The following is an 18029-nucleotide window of genomic DNA, read 5'->3' on the forward strand; positions in this document are numbered from 1 at the left end:
AAGGATTGGAGATAACCCAATCAGCTATGTGAGATAACATTGTCAGGTATGGGAGATAATCCTGTCAAGTATGGGAGATAACCCTATCAAGTATGGGAGATAACCCTGTCAGGTATGGGAGATAACCCTGTCAAGTATGGGAGATAACCCTGTCAAGTATTGGAGATAACCCTGTCAAGTATGGGAGATAACCCTGTCAGGTATGGGAGATAACACTGTAAATTATGGGAGATAACCCTGTCATGTATGGGAGATAACCCTGTCAGGTATGGGAGATAACCCTGTCAAGTATTGGAGATTAATAAAATCTATTACCTGTAAAGTGATCGAGATCGGGTTATCTTAGTCTAACGTTGGTTGGGATTATGTTACAAAATCTTAGCCCGAGACTGAGATCACCCAATCTCGATCAATTATAGGTAATAGATTTTTTTTCTCGCGCCTCTAAGATATAACAAAACCCATCTATACGAGTTCAGAGTGTCAAATTATCCCGTCTTTGGCCTCCTGGTTCAAAGCTGATTAACCATTTCATCTGCGCTTCGATTTCAGTCATTCCGCGTAAAACTATAGTTGGGTTATATCAAAGAAAAATGATGATCAATCGGTACATAGTGTTTTCATAATTAAAAACAACAACCAAACAATGCATGGTAAATGACTGAATGCACATATTTCTAATAATATTGATTATCTGAAGCGTGCGAGTTTACCGATTCGATAGTATGACGTCACATGCGCGGAATGTTACATGAATGGCGTAAAATTCCACCAAAAATCACGTTAAGGTACCAGACAGATCGGACGAGATAGAAAAATCTAGCACCGGGTATCATGTGAGATTTCCCTGTCCGAGGTGCGAGAAAACCCTATCAGGTATGGGAGATAACCCTGTCAAGTATTTTAAAATTATTTATAGAATACAGATAGTATTAAATAAAGACAAAAAAGGACAAAAACAAGAAGACAAAATATAAAACATCTTTAATGTTACTTAACAGCTTGATTCCAGCACCAAGATAATATAGCTTCATAAAAATTACAGGTAGAATAAGGTAAAAATTGATATGGCTATGTGATACTAACTGTATCTTAACATCCGAAACAAAATATAACCCATACATGATATCCTCTGTTACTCACTCAGTTCATCCATATACTATACACACTTGTGTTAGATACTCCCTTGATGATCCAATGTTGTACTGGTTTGGTGTCATGGTATTTTGGTACAATAGATTTCATCAAGACGTAACCAAACTCTGACAATTATAAATGCAGTTTTACATCTACAATAACAGCAGGATAGGGTCTTTCTATTCAGAAAATGTTTGGTTTTAGTGTGGTAATGAGTCAATTATAATAAAGTTTGATTTTAGTGTGGTAATGAGTCAATTATAATGTTTGGTTTTAGTGTGGTAATGAGCCAATTATAATAAAGTTTGGTTTTAGTGTGGTAATGAGTTCATTATAATGTTTGGTTTTAGTGTGGTAATGAGTTCATTATAATGTTTGGTTTTAGTGTGGTAATGAGTTCATTATAATGTTTGGTTTTATTGTGGTAATGAGTCCATTATAATAATGTTTGGTTTTAGTGTGGTAATGAGCCAATTATAATGTTTGGTTTTAGTGTGGTAATGAGTTCATTACTGGTGTTATTGTGGTAATAAGTCAATTATAATGTTTGGTTTTAGTGTGGTAATGAGCCAATTATAATGTTTTGTTTTAGTGTGGTAATGAGTTCATTATAATGTTTGGTTTTAGTGTGGTAATGAGTCAATTATGATGTTTGGTTTTAGTGTGGTAATGAGTCAATTATAATGTTTGGTTTTAGTGTGGTAATGAGTCAATTATAATAAAGTTTGGTTTTAGTGTGGTAATGAGCCAATTACAAGGTCTGGTTTTAGTGTGGTAATGAGCCAATTACAATGTTTGGTTTTATTGTGGTAATGAGTCCATTATAATAATGTTTGGTTTTAGTGTGGGATTGAGTCAATTATAATGTTTGGTTTTAGTGTGGTAATGAGTTCATTATAATGTTTGGTTTTAGTGTGGTAATGAGTCCATTATAATGTTTGGTTTTAGTGTGGTAATGAGTCAATTATAATGTTTGGTTTTAGTGTGGTAATGAGTCAATTATAATGTTTGGTTTAAGTGTGGTAATGAGCCAATTACAAGGTCTGGTTTAAGTGTGGTAATGAGCCAATTATAATGTTTGGTTTTAGTGTGGTAATGAGTTCATTATAATGTTTGGTTTTAGTGTGGTAATGAGTTCATTACTAGTGTTAGTGTGGTAATGAGCCAATTACAAGGTCTGGTTTTAGTGTGGTAATGAGTTCATTACTAGTGTTAGTGTGGTAATGAGCCAATTACAAGGTCTGGTTTTAGTGTGGTAATGAGTTCATTATAATGTTTGGTTTTAGTGTGGTAATGAGTTCATTATAATGTTTGGTTTTATTGTGGTAATGAGTCCATTATAATAATGTTTGGTTTTAGTGTGGTAATGAGCCAATTATTGTGTTTGGTTTTAGTGTGGTAATGAGTCAATTATAATGTTTGGTTTTAGTGTGGTAATGAGTCAATTATAATGTTTGGTTTAAGTGTGGTAATGAGTCAATTATAATGTTTGGTTTAAGTGTGGTAATGAGTCAATTATAATGTTTGGTTTAAGTGTGGTAATGAGCCAATTACAATGTTTGGTTTTATTGTGGTAATGAGTCCATTATAATAATGTTTGGTTTTAGTGTGGGATTGAGTCAATTATAATGTTTGGTTTTAGTGTGGTAATGAGTTCATTATAATGTTTGGTTTTAGTGTGGTAATGAGTCCATTATAATGTTTGGTTTTAGTGTGGTAATGAGTCAATTATAATGTTTGGTTTTAGTGTGGTAATGAGTCAATTATAATGTTTGGTTTAAGTGTGGTAATGAGCCAATTACAAGGTCTGGTTTAAGTGTGGTAATGAGCCAATTATAATGTTTGGTTTTAGTGTGGTAATGAGTTCATTATAATGTTTGGTTTTAGTGTGGTAATGAGTTCATTACTAGTGTTAGTGTGGTAATGAGCCAATTACAAGGTCTGGTTTTAGTGTGGTAATGAGTTCATTACTAGTGTTAGTGTGGTAATGAGCCAATTACAAGGTCTGGTTTTAGTGTGGTAATGAGTTCATTATAATGTTTGGTTTTAGTGTGGTAATGAGTTCATTATAATGTTTGGTTTTATTGTGGTAATGAGTCCATTATAATAATGTTTGGTTTTAGTGTGGTAATGAGCCAATTATAATGTTTGGTTTTAGTGTGGTAATGAGTCAATTATAATGTTTGGTTTTAGTGTGGTAATGAGTCAATTATAATGTTTGGTTTAAGTGTGGTAATGAGTCAATTATAATGTTTGGTTTAAGTGTGGTAATGAGCCAATTACAAGGTCTGGTTTTAGTGTGGTAATGAGTTCATTACTAGTGTTAGTGTGGTAATGAGCCAATTACAAGGTCTGGTTTTATTGTGGTAATGAGTTCATTATAATGTTTGGGTTTAGTGTGGTAATGAGTTCATTATAATGTTTGGTTTTAGTGTGGTAATGAGTTCATTACTAGTGTTAGTGTGGTAATGAGCCAATTACAAGGTCTGGTTTTAGTGTGGTAATGATTCAATTATAATGTTTGTTTTTAGTGTGGTAATGAGTTCATTATAATAAAGTTTGATTTTAGTGTGGTAATGAGTCAATTATAATGTTTGGTTTTAGTGTGGTAATGAGTTCATTACTGGAGTTAGTGTGGTAATAAGTTCATTAAAATGTTTGGTTTTAGTGTTGTAATGAGTTCATTAAAATGTTTGATTTTAGTGTGGTAATAAGTTCATTAAAATGTTTGGTTTTAGTGTTGTAATGAGTTCATTAAAATGTTTGATTTTAGTGTGGTAATAAGTTCATTAAAATGTCTGGTTTTAGTGCGGTAATGAGCCAATTACAATGTTTGGTTTTATTGTGGTAATGAGTCCATTATAATAATGTTTGGTTTTAGTGTGGGATTGAGTCAATTATAATGTTTGGTTTTAGTGTGGTAATGAGTCCATTATAATGTTTGGTTTTAGTGTGGTAATGGGTCCATTATAATGTTTGGTTTTAGTGTGGTAATGAGTCAATTATAATGTTTGGTTTTAGTGTGGTAATGAGCCAATCACAATGTCTGGTTTTAGTGTGGTAATGAGCCAATCACAATGTTTGGTTTTAGTGTGGTAATGAGTTCATTACTGGTGTTAGTGTGGTAATGAGTCAATTATAATGTTTGGTTTTAGTGTGGTAATGAGCCAATCATAATAAAGTTTGGTTTTAGTGTGGTAATGAGCCAATTATAATGTTTGGTTTTATTGTGGTAATGAGTCAATTATAATGTTTGGTTTTAGTGTGGTAATGAGCCAATCACAATGTCTGGTTTTAGTGTGGTAATGAGCCAATCACAATGTTTGGTTTTAGTGTGGTAATAAGTTCATTAAAATGTTTGGTTTTAGTGTTGTAATGAGTTCATTATAATGTTTGGTTTTAGTGTGGTAATGAGTTCATTATAATGTTTGATTTTAGTGTGGTAATGAGTTCATTAAAATGTTTGGTTTGATTGTGGTAATGAGTCAATTATAATAAAGTTTGATTTTAGTGTGGCAATGAGTTCATTACTGTTGTTAGTGTTGTAATGAGCCAATTACAATGTTTGGTTTAAGTGTGGTAATGAGCCAATTATAATGTTTGGTTTTAGTGTGGTAATGAGTCAATTATAATGTTTGGTTTTAGTGTGGTAATGAGCCAATTATCATGTTTGGTTTTAGTGTGGTAATGAACCAATTATCATGTTTGGTTTTAGTGTGGTAATGAGCCAATTATCATGTTTGGTTTTAGTGTGGTAATGAGTTCATTATAATGTCTGGTTTTAGTGTGGTAATGAGCCAATCACAATGTTTGTTTTTAGTGTGGTAATGAGTCAATTATAATGTTTTGTTTAAGTGTGGTAATGAGCCAATAAATTTTAGAACTAGTTATTTATCAGAAAGATATAAAAATATCCTTTGGTAAGGACAATGATAGTAATCCTATTCTAGAGAACGACTAAAAATTACAAGAACCATCACCTCGGCAACTCTAGAAGTGATCAACTTCACTCATACTAAATCCTCGAAGAATAGTAAACAAATATCTAATATATAAAATAATATTCCCTTGCATGCTTCCATACTTCAGTCAATACAACATAAAAATGTTTGAATTAATGGTAACATCAATTAAATATAATTCTTCTCTTAAGTTATGATGACCAGAGATCCCAGAGGAATCTTAGCGCCCACCAAAAAATGATCTATTTCTGACAATGGACAGGGGGATCTTGTCTCTGCTTTTTAAAATTCAACTATCAAAACACAAGATGGCTGCCTGTTGGCCATCTTGTTAACTGATTGGTCCCATAATACAATATGTGCAACTAGGCCCCAAGAGGAACCTACATACATGTAGGAAATTTGAGACGGTGCTTTCTGAGAAATAGTTGTAACAAGAATTGCTAAAGGACAGTAGGACGGACGACAGACCAAAGGTGATTTGAATAGGCCATCATCTAATGAAGGTGAGCTAAAATGTCCTTGTCTCTCACTTGAAATCATTCATCCTTTCCATTGCATAACTCTACTATGTGAAACAAGAGGCCCATGGGCCTAAAGCATCATCTGAGTTCTGATACAGGATGTATAAACATATATTGACCCATTGCAAGAACAAATAATATATTTATTAATGTGTTCATAATGTTATGTAGTGCCAAAATAGCACTAAAGACCTTTCAGTCTAAGAAGAGCACTTGGTTCCATCAAATCTGTGAATACAGAATAATTTTAAAATTTTAGCCATTTTGACCCCTTTTGGCTTCACTCCTCTGGCTCCAGGTCACAAGGAACAATTTAGATACATTTTTTTTTTGTATGATGTAAAATGCTATCTCAGGTTAATAATTCTAACCTAATTTGACTCATTTTCAATTGAAATTGAACAAATAATACCCAAAATATCTTTTCCCTATAAACTATAGTAAATTTGACCTCCTCCCCAAGGGAAAAGCTGAGACCCTAGGGCCATGAAATTCACAATTTTAAAAAGGGCCTCAACACCTTCTATCCATGAAGAGTCCATTTTACACCTTTTGGTCCCTCCCACAGCCCCCTGGGGGGTTGGGGCCATATAATTCACAATTTGTGATTGGCCTAATGCCTTAGAAGTTTTGTGCAAAATTTCATTGAAATTCTTGTCACCACAGCTCCAGTATACTGGGGAGGGAGAAACAAACATTACACAGCCTTAATGGGGAGGGAGAAACAAACATTACACAGCTTTAATGGGGAGGGAGAAACAAACATTACACAGCTTTAATGGGGAGGGAGAAACAAACATTAACACAGCTTTAATGGGGAGGGAGAAACAAACATTACACAGCTTTAATGGGGAGGGAGAAACAAACATTAGTACACAGCTTTAATGGGGAGGGGGAGAAACAAACATTACACAGCCTTTAATGGGGAGGGAGAAACAAACATTACACAGCTTTAATGGGGAGGGGAGAAACAGGGACATTACACAGCTTTAATGGGGAGGGAGAAACAAAACATTACACAGCTTTAATGGGGAGGGAGAAAACAAACATTACACAGCCTTAATGGGGAGGGAGAAACAAACATTACACAGCTTTAATGGGGAGGGAGAAACAAACATTACACAGCTTTAATGGGGAGGGAGAAACAAACATTACACAGCTTTAATGGGGAGGGAAAAAATACACCTAGGGAGAAACAAACATTACACAGCTTTAATGGGGAGGGAGAAACAAACATTACACAGCTTTTAATGGGGAGGGAGAAACAAACATTACACAGCTTTAATGGGGAGGGAGAAACAAACATTACACAGCTTTAATGGGGAGGGAGAAACAAACATTACACAGCTTTAATGGGAAGGGAGAAACAAACATTACACAGCTTTAATGGGGAGGGAGAAACAAACATTACACAGCTTTAATGGGGAGGGAGAAACAAACATTACACAGCTTTAATGGGGAGGGAGAAACAAACATTACACAGCTTTAATGGGGAGGGAGAAACAAACATTACACAGCTTTAATGGGGAGGGAGAAACAAACATTACACAGCTTTAATGGGGAGGGAGAAACAAACATTACACAGCTTTAAAGGGGAGGGAGAAACAAACATTACACAGCTTTAATGGGGAGGGAGAAACAAACATTACACAGCTTTAATGGGGAGGGAGAAACAAACATTACACAGCTTTAATGGGGAGGGAGAAACAAACATTACACAGCTTTAATGGGGAGGGAGAAACAAACATTACACAGCTTTAATGGGGAGGGAGAAACAAACATTACACAGCTTTAATGGGGAGGGAGAAACAAACATTACACAGCTTTAATGGGGAGGGAGAAACAAACATTACACAGCTTTAATGGGGAGGGAGAAACAAACATACACACTTTAATGGGGAGGGAGAAACAAACATTACACAGCTTTAATGGGGAGGGAGAAACAAACATTACACAGCTTTAATGGGGAGGGAGAAACAAACATTACACAGCTTTAATGGGGAGGGAGAAACAAACATTACACAGCTTTAATGGGGAGGGAGAAACAAACATTACACCTTTAATGGGGAGGGGAGAGAAACAAACATTACACAGCTTTAATGGGGAGGGAGAAACAAACATTACACAGCTTTAATGGGGAGGGAGAAACAAACATTACACAGCTTTAATGGGGAGGGAGAAACAAACATTACACAGCTTTAATGGGGAGGGAGAAACAAACATTACACAGCTTTAATGGGGAGGGAGAAACAAACATTACACAGCTTTAATGGGGAGGGAGAAACAAACATTACACAGCTTTAATGGGGAGGGAGAAACAAACATTACACAGCTTTAATGGGGAGGGAGAAACAAACATTACACAGCTTTAATGGGGAGGGAGAAACAAACATTACACAGCTTTAAAGGGGAGGGAGAAACAAACATTACACAGCTTTAATGGGGAGGGAGAAACAAACATAATACACAGCTTTAATGGGAGGGAGAAACAAACATTATCAGCTTAAGGGAGGAGAGAAACAAACATTACACACAGCTTTAATTGGGGGAGAAACAAACATTATGCAGCTTTAAAGGGAGGGAGAAACAAACATTACACAGCTTTAATGGGGAGGGAGAAACAAACATTACACAGCTTTAATGGGGAGGGAGAAACAAACATTACACAGCTTTAATATCATTGTACCAAACTAAAATATAAAATTTACATCTTTGCTATACAGAGTGTCTGGGTTTTTTGTTTACTGCACATGAAAAAGATATAGAAAATAAATAAATACAGGAAACAACTTTAATTACTTGAGAAAGAGAGATAACTTTCCAGGGAAAGAGAGACAAATTACTGGGGAAAGAGGAATAATTTATTCTGGAAAATAAAGCCAGGGAAAAAGAGATAAATTACTGTGGCAAGAGTTATAAATAACTGGGAAAGAGAGATAAAAATACTAGGGAAAGAGATAAAAAGTGAGGAAAGAGAGATAAAATACTAGGGAAAGAGATAAAAACTGGGGAAAGAGAGATAAATTACTAGGGAAAGAAAGATAAATTACTAGGGAAAGAGAGATAAATTATTAGGGAAAGAAAGATAAATTACTAGGGAAAGAGAGGTAAATTACTATATTTACATATGCCTCTATATAGTCAACGGGAGGGGAGTTGCATTCAAATTAGCGTAAACGCAACGACGTATGAATACAAACCCAAAGTAGGATCGGACTATTTTTAGTTCACGCTTCGGTAAGATTTTGCGTCATATGATAATCTAAATAAACTATAATTACTTAATTTACATTTTGCCTTTTCACAGATGACAGATTTGCTTTGAATTAATAATAAACTAAAAAACGATTTCGGTCTTCTATTTGTCTCTCAAGACTGATCCTTAGGCGGCACAGACAATAACATGCTCGTCATTAGCCTACTCGGTTGGCCTACTGTATGAAATGAAAACAAAGTTTCATCGTTATCGGATTCAAAATAATAATAAAGAGTTGTTATAAGATCCAATTAAAATGTACTTGACATCAAAACAGAATATGTGTTCAAGCATTGTAACGGTAATAAACAACAAAAAGAATCGCTGGTCAGGTCTACAACAGGGGGGTTTCCTCAGGAATGTTCAAGGAATTCCATAGTTAAGTCAGTCACACACCTTGCAAACACTTGTCTATCATCCGTACAATAAAATAAAAGTCGTGACTATGAAGAATTTAGTCTATGTCGCGTACATAGACCGATACATACATTAGAAACATTCAGCAGCTCAACAGTCATACCATTTGATCAACAGACTATTTCACAGTTACTTTCCTCGGTTGAAAATCAAATATGGCAGCTCGCTCCACTTCGTACCGCATCACTACCCTGACAACGATACCGGTAGTCGCTCCGCCTCGGTTATCTCAATTTTTATTCGAAATGGACATTATTGATACATTATCAAATTGGAAAAAAAAATATAATTTAAAAATAATTAAAGGTGTCATTGTTATATTTCAAATCAAACTGCAGCTATAACATTCAACAATCGTAGTTACCTAACTTAGCAACCATCACCGTTTTAAATTTGACGTAAAATTAGACTTATTTATGTAAATATAAAGATTGAACAGTGTTTTGATTGCGTTAAAGGTGGTATGAACGCAATGGGATACAGACATGTCACATATTCTACATGTAGCGCTACATTGAATATGTCTGTATCCCATTGCAGCGTTCATACCACCTTTAACGCAATCAAAACACTGTTCAATCTCTATGGGGAAAGAGAGATAAATTACCAGGGAAAGAAAGATAAATTACTAGGGAAAGAGATGAAATATTGGGGAAAGTGAGATAAATTACTGGCAAAGAGAGATAAATTACTAGGGAAAGAGAGATAAATTACTAGGGAAAGAGAGATAAATTACTAGGGAAAATAAAATACTGGGGAAAGTGAGATAAATTACTTGGAAAGAGAGATACAAAAAAATGTAAATTACTAGGGAAAGAGAGATAAATTACTAGGGAAAAAGAGATAAAATATTGGGGAAAGAGATAAATTATTCAGTTAAGAGAGATAAACAAGAGGCCCAGAGAGCCTGTATCGCTCACCTGGTTTGGAATGCCAAATAATGTTCTGAATACAGGTTCATTGTTTCTTTTCTGAAGGAATTGGAATATTTACCTCTAATTCCCCTATTGGGCCCTGCCACTCCTGCCCCTAGGGGGTCAGAACCAAAATTCATACAAACTCTGTTCCCCTTCTCCCAAGGATATCGATGATTGTGGCCAAATCTGGTTACAATCCATGCAGAACCCTAGGACAAGTAGCGATTTATAGGATTTACTTCAAATTCCCCTATGGGCCACCCCCTCCTGCCCCCGGGGGGTCAGAGCCAAAATTTATACAGGTACTGTTCCCCTTCTCCCAAAGATGTTTGTAGCCGAATTTGGTTACAATCTATGGAGAACTCTAGGACAAGTAGCGATTTATAGGATTTACCTCAAATTCCCCTATTGGGCCCCACCCCTCCTGCACCTGGGGGTTCAGAGCCAAAATTTATACAAGTTCTGTTCCCCTTCCCGCAAGGATGTTTGTGGCCAAATTTGGTTACAATCCATCCAGAACTTTATGACTAGTAGTGATTTAAAGGAAATGTTGACGGACGGACGATGACAGACACCGCGCCATGACATAAGCTCACCGGCCCTTCGGGCTAGGTGAGCTAATAACCGGGAAAAGAGCGATAAATTGACAGACACAGTGATTATTATAGGCTCCTGTAACATCTTTTTCAAACCTACCCACAGATGAGACAACAGGTCCAATGGCGCGAGCGAGAGCCCCTAGGGATCTAAACACTCCCAAAATAACTCCTTTCTGATCACTTCCTCCATACTCTGAAATAAGGGTCGTCAAACAAGGCACCACTGTGGCAGAGGCTGAAACAGACCAATCATAGTTAATCTTGTCAGACAGAGGCTGAAACAGACCAATCATAGTTTATCTTGTCAGACAGAGGCTGAAACAGACCAATCATAGTTTATCTTATCAGACAGAGGCTGAAACAGACCAATCATAGTTGATCTTGTCAGACAGAGGCTGAAACAGACCAATCATAGTTTATCTTGTCAGACAGAGGCTGAAACAGACCAATCATAATTGGTCTTGTCAGACAGAGGCTGAAACAGACCAATCATAGTTTATCATGTCAGACAGAGGCTGAAACAGACCAATCGTAGTTTATCATGTCAGACAGAGGCTGAAACAGACCAATCATAATTGGTCTTGTCAGACAGAGGCTGAAACAGACCAATCATAGTTTATCTTGTCAGACAGAGGCTGAAACAGACCAATCATAGTTTATCTTGTCAGACAGAGGCTGAAACAGACCAATCATAGTTGATCTTGTCAGACAGAGGCTGAAACAGACCAATCATAGTTTATCTTGTCAGACAGAGGCTGAAACAGACCAATCATAGTTTATCTTGTCAGACAGAGGCTGAAACAGACCAATCATAATTGGTCTTGTCAGACAGAGGCTGAAACAGACCAATCATAGTTTATCATGTCAGACAGAGGCTGAAACAGACCAATCGTAGTTTATCATGTCAGACAGAGGCTGAAACAGACCAATCATAATTGGTCTTGTCAGACAGAGGCTGAAACAGACCAATCATAGTTTATCATGTCAGACAGAGGCTGAAACAGACCAATCATAGTTTATCATGTCAGACAGAGGCTGAAACAGACCAATCATAGTTTATCATGTCAGACAGAGGCTGAAACAGACCAATCATAGTTTATCATGTCAGACAGACAGTTGAGAAAACTGTGGAAAAGAGTGAAAGATGAAGTGTTTGTCAATATGGAATAGCATATGATCAAAAGTTTTTCAACGGAATAAAATAAATACGCTGTTGATGATTTCTGCCTGGCGATGTCTTAATGCTACCAGCAACAAACTTATTTGAACTTTACAGTCACACAAATATATCGATAATAATTCTTGGAGATTAACTTTCGCGATTTTTAGTTGATTGCGAACTTCGCGAAAGAGAATTTACAAACGTTGGTTTACAGTGTGTCTGACACTGGATTTTCACTGCTTTTTAAACTTTAAATATCAAAATCCAAGATGGCTGCCTGTCAGCCATTTGGTTGACCGATCACATGCGAAATGCAATATGCACAACTAGGGTTTTAAGGGAATCTATCTATGATCTGACAGATATCTTCAGTACTTTCTGAGAAAAAAAAATAAGAGGGTCATTAGATCCTAAAATATATTTTTTTTAAAGATCGACTCACCAAACGCAAAAAGCATGAGAGCCAGATACATGAGGACGGCAGAGTGAGCAAACGCCATTATCACAAACGCTGGTATCAGCAGGGACATCCCCTAAAACAGAGAATTATTGGACAAATAGGACGGTATTATCACGCCAAGACACAATTCATCTACACATAATTGTCTATTATGATTTGGTTTAGAGGGCCCTATTGCCCCATAGTATTGTAGAGGGAAGGTATAGTCCCCTATAGGCCAGACAATAATGGGGTTAGTACATCACTGTCATATGTGTATGAGCCCTGTTCATTTCATAGTAACAAATACACTTCAAGGGAAACTTGGCAATGGTGTCTTTATTTCCACAGCAGGTTGTTTAACATTGTTAATTACATAAATTATTTCAAAAATCAGTTTCATGAAGATTACAAGTAGATCAATATTGGACAAGGAAAATGACATCTTTAAACAACATAAGTTTCCTTCCCCGTACGCCAGTCTGTCCACCATTTTAATGACACCTTGGTTAAAGCGCAACGTACGTTATTATGACGTCATGTAATACTGACGTCATATTACATTCACGTTAAAATATCTCGCCCCTTCAATAGTATCTGCTTCTCCAGGCACTATTACAAAGAGTAAATCATGGTGTCAAGACCACATTATCGTTAACACATATTGCACATGTGCTTTGATACAATAAACAATTGTGTACTATAGATTTTATATATTAAGGTATACTCACAATAGTGGCAATTCTCAGCTGTTTTCCAGACTGAATTCTCCGTACATAACCACCTAAACCCAGAGAGAACTATCAACATAATAATACTGAATTCTCTCTACATAACAGAGAGAACTATCAACATGATAATACTGAATTCTCTGTACATAACAGAGAGAACTATCAACATGATAATACTGAATTCTCTGTACATAACAGAGAGAACTATCAACATGATAATACTGAATTCTCTGTACATAACAGAGAGAACTATCAACAAGATAATACTGAATTCTCTGTACATAACAGAGAGAACTATCAACATGATAATACTGAATTCTCTGTACATAACAGAGAGAACTATCAACAAGATAATACTGAATTCTCTGTACTGAGAATTCTCTGTACATAACAGAGAGAACTATCAACAAGATAATACTGAATTCTCTGTACATAACAGAGAGAACTATCAACAAGATAATACTGAATTCTCTGTACATAACAGAGAGAACTATCAACATGATAATACTGAATTCTCTGTACATAACAGAGAGAACTATCAACATGATAATACTGAATTCTCTGTACATAACAGAGAGAACTATCAACATGATAATACTGAATTCTCTGTACATAACAGAGAGAACTATCAACAAGATAATACTGAATTCTCTGTACATAACAGAGAACTATCAACATGATAATACTGAATTCTCTGTACATAACAGACAGAACTATCAACATGATAATACTGAATTCTCTGTACATAACAGAGAGAACTATCAACATGATAATACTGAATTCTCTGTACATAACAGAGAGAACTATCAACATGATAATACTGAATTCTCTGTACATAACAGAGAGAACTATCAACAAGATAATACTGAATTCTCTGTACATAACAGAGAGAGCTATCAACATGATAATACTGAATTCTCTGTACATAACAGACAGAACTATCAACAAGATAATACTGAATTCTCCGTACATAACAGAGAGAACTATCAACATGATAATACTGAATTTTTCTGTACATAACAGAGAGAACTATCAACATGATAATACTGAATTCTCTGTACATAACAGAGAGAACTATCAACATGATAATACTGAATTCTCTGTACATAACAGAGAGAACTATCAACATGATAATACTGAATTCTCTGTACATAACAGAGAGAACTATCAACATGATAATACTGAATTCTCTGTACATAACAGAGAACTATCAACATGATAATACTGAATTCTCTGTACATAACAGAGAGAACTATCAACATGATAATACTGAATTCTCTGTACATAACAGAGAACTATCAACATGATAATACTGAATTCTCTGTACATAACAGACAGAACTATCAACATGATAATACTGAATTCTCTGTACATAACAGAGAGAACTATCGAAAGGATTTTACTGAAACCTTTTATGACATAAAAATACTTATTATTGAGCTTTGGATTTTTGTCTTTTTTTTTTTATTGATGATCAACTATTTTGGGGTTTAAGTGATTAATGAACATCATCAGCATGTAAGCCCGACTCACCTTGAACTAAAGCCATTACAGTTCCTATAAAGAAAAACATTTTCCCTTGTTGCATACTGAAATCAGAAAAACAGAATTCAGGTCAATATACTTTAATAGTGAATTTTTTTAGAGTGAAATAAAAGGTTTTATGGTGAAAATATATGTGGTATTTTTCATTCTTGACATTTTCACTCAATTTTGACCAATCAAAACTCAGCATTTACAGTGAAACCAAACTAAAAAAAGTTATTGAGAAGAAATTATTTGAATGAAATGACCACGGAAGAAGATGACTTTTAATGATCATCATCCTGATCCTTTGGGCCAGACAGTTGTGAGTGAGATAAGAGAGTGGTCAGACCCTTTGGTGAACTTACCTGTTGTACTGTAGACGGTTGTGAGTGAGATAAGAGAGCGGTCAGACCCTTTGGTGAACTTACCTGTTGTACTGTAGACAGTTGTGAGTGAGATAAGAGAGTGGTCAGACCCTTTGGTGAACTTACCTGTTGTACTGTAGACAGTTGTGAGTGAGATAAGAGAGTGGTCAGACCCTTTGGTGAACTTACCTGTTGTACTGTAGACAGTTGTGAGTGAGATAAGAGAGTGGTCAGACCCTTTGGTGAACTTACCTGTTGTACTGTAGACGGTTGTGAGTGAGATAAGAGAGTGGTCAGACACTTTGGTGAACTTACATGTTGTACTGTAGACAGTTTTGAGTGAGATAAGAGAGTGGTAAGACCCTTTGGTGAACTTACATGTTGTACTGTAGACAGTTGTGAGTGAGATAAGAGAGTGGTCAGACCCTTTGGTGAACTTACCTGTTGTACTGTAAACAGTTGTGAGTGAGATAAGTGAGAGGTCAGACACTTTGGTGAACTTACCTGTTGTACTGTAGATGGTTGTGAGTGAGATAAGAGAGCGGTCAGACCCTTTGGTGAACTTACCTGTTGTACTGTAGACAGTTGTGAGTGAGATAAGAGAGTGGTCAGACCCTTTGGTGAACTTACCTGTTTTAATGTAAACGGTTGTGAGTGAGATAAGAGAGCGGTCAGACACTTTGATGAACTTACCTGTTGTACTGTAGACGGTTGTGAGTGAGATAAGAGAGAGTGGTCAGACCCTTTGGTGAACTTACCTGTTGTACTGTAGACAGTTTGAGTGAGATAAGAGAGTGGTCAGACACTTTGGTGAACTTACCTGTTGTACTGTAGACAGTTGTGAGTGAGATAAGAGAGCGGTCAGACCCTTTGGTGAACTTACCTGTTGTACTGTAGACAGTTGTGAGTGAGATAAGAGAGTGGTCAGACCCTTTGGTGAACTTACCTGTTGTACTGTAGACGGTTGTGAGTGAGATAAGAGAGTGGTCAGACACTTTGGTGAACTTACCTGTTGTACTGTAGACAGTTGTGAGTGAGATAAGAGAGTGGTCAGACCCTTTGGTGAACTTACCTGTTGTACTGTAGACAGTTGTGAGTGAGATAAGAGAGTGGTCAGACCCTTTGGTGAACTTACCTGTTGTACTGTAGACAGTTGTGAGTGAGATAAGAGAGTGGTCAGACCCTTTGGTGAACTTACCTGTTGTACTGTAGACAGTTGTGAGTGAGATAAGAGAGTGGTCAGACCCTTTGGTGAACTTACCTGTTGTACTGTAGACAGTTGTGAGTGAGATAAGAGAGTGGTCAGACACTTTGGTGAACTTACCTGTTGTACTGTAGACAGTTGTGAGTGAGATAAGAGAGTGGTCAGACCCTTTGGTGAACTTACCTGTTGTACTGTAGACAGTTGTGAGTGAGATAAGAGAGTGGTCAGACCCTTTGGTGAACTTACCTGTTGTACTGTAGACAGTTGTGAGTGAGATAAGAGAGTGGTCAGACCCTTTGGTGAACTTACCTGTTGTACTGTAGACAGTTGTGAGTGAGATAAGAGAGTGGTCAGACCCTTTGGTGAACTTACCTGTTGTACTGTAGACAGTTGTGAGTGAGATAAGAGAGTGGTCAGACCCTTTGGTGAACTTACCTGTTGTACTGTAGACAGTTGTGAGTGAGATAAGAGAGTGGTCAGACCCTTTGGTGAACTTACCTGTTGTACTGTAGACGGTTGTGAGTGAGATAAGAGAGTGGTCAGACCCTTTGGTGAACTTACCTGTTGTACTGTAGACAGTTGTGAGTGAGATAAGAGAGTGGTCAGACCCTTTGGTGAACTTACCTGTTGTACTGTAGACAGTTGTGAGTGAGATAAGAGAGTGGTCAGACCCTTTGGTGAACTTACCTGTTGTACTGTAGACGGTTGTGAGTGAGATAAGAGAGTGGTCAGACCCTTTGGTGAACTTACCTGTTGTACTGTAGACAGTTGTGAGTGAGATAAGAGAGTGGTCAGACCCTTTGGTGAACTTACCTGTTGTACTGTAGACAGTTGTGAGTGAGATAAGAGAGTGGTCAGACCCTTTGGTGAACTTACCTGTTGTACTGTAGACAGTTGTGAGTGAGATAAGAGAGTAGTCAGACCCTATGGTGAACTTACCTGTTGTACTGTAGACAGTTTTGAGTGAGATAAGAGAGTGGTCAGACCCTTTGGTGAACTTGCCTGTTGTACTGTATACGGTTGTGAGTGAGATAAGAGAGTGGTCAGACACTTTGGTGAACTTACCTGTTGTACTGTAGACAGTTTTGAGTGAGATAAGAGAGTGGTCAGACCCTTTGGTGAACTTGCCTGTTGTACTGTAGACAGTTGTGAGTGAGATAAGAGAGTGGTCAGACCCTTTGGTGAACTTACCTGTTGTACTGTAGACAGTTGTGAGTGAGATAAGAGAGTGGTCAGACCCTTTGGTGAACTTACCTGTTGTACTGTAGACAGTTGTGAGTGAGATAAGAGAGTGGTCAGACCCTTTGGTGAACTTACCTGTTGTACTGTAGACAGTTGTGAGTGAGATAAGAGAGAGGTCAGACCCTTTGGTGAACTTACCTGTTGTACTGTAGACAGTTGTGAGTGAGATAAGAGAGTGGTCAGACCCTTTGGTGAACTTACCTGTTGTACTGTAGACAGTTGTGAGTGAGATAAGAGAGTGGTCAGACCCTTTGGTGAACTTACCTGTTGTACTGTAGACAGTTGTGAGTGAGATAAGAGAGTGGTCAGACCCTTTGGTGAACTTACCTGTTGTACTGTAGACAGTTGTGAGTGAGATAAGAGAGTGGTCAGACCCTTTGGTGAACTTACCTGTTGTACTGTAGACAGTTGTGAGTGAGATAAGAGAGTGGTCAGACCCTTTGGTGAACTTACCTGTTGTACTGTAGACATGTTGTGAGTGAGATAAGAGAGTGGTCAGACCCTTTGGTGAACTTACCTGTTGTACTGTAGACAGTTGTGAGTGAGA

At 36.9% G+C, this 18029-nt stretch overlaps 1 protein-coding gene across 1 annotated transcript; it reads right to left on the reverse strand.

Annotated features, from left to right (window-relative positions):
• Positions 1-5807: 5807 nt before the first annotated feature.
• On the reverse strand, positions 5808-15343 carry LOC138334642 (major facilitator superfamily domain-containing protein 10-like). The gene is made up of 7 exons (XM_069283279.1): positions 15037-15343; positions 14678-14733; positions 13145-13197; positions 12417-12507; positions 10910-11047; positions 6171-6299; positions 5808-5851 (listed from the first exon to the last, which is right to left on the reverse strand). The coding sequence occupies exons 2-7, from the start codon at positions 14730-14732 to the stop codon at positions 5808-5810; spliced, it is 510 nt and encodes a 169-aa protein (XP_069139380.1). The 5' UTR covers position 14733; positions 15037-15343.
• Between the last annotated feature and the right edge of the window lie 2686 nt (positions 15344-18029).

Source organism: Argopecten irradians, chromosome 11, assembly GCF_041381155.1.
Source record: "Argopecten irradians isolate NY chromosome 11, Ai_NY, whole genome shotgun sequence".
In the NCBI taxonomy this organism is placed as follows: Eukaryota; Metazoa; Mollusca; class Bivalvia; order Pectinida; family Pectinidae; genus Argopecten; species Argopecten irradians.

Coding starts and splice junctions, on each gene's coding strand:
- LOC138334642 (XM_069283279.1), bottom strand. CDS start 14,732: ATGCAACAAGGGAAAATGTTTTTCTTTATAGGAACTGTAATGGCTTTA. Junction 13,198..14,677: donor TGTAATGGCTTTAGTTCAAG/GTGAGTCGGGCT, acceptor CTCTGGGTTTAG/GTGGTTATGTACGGAGAATT. Junction 11,048..12,416: donor TCTCATGCTTTTTGCGTTTG/GTGAGTCGATCT, acceptor GGTCTGTTTCAG/CCTCTGCCACAGTGGTGCCT.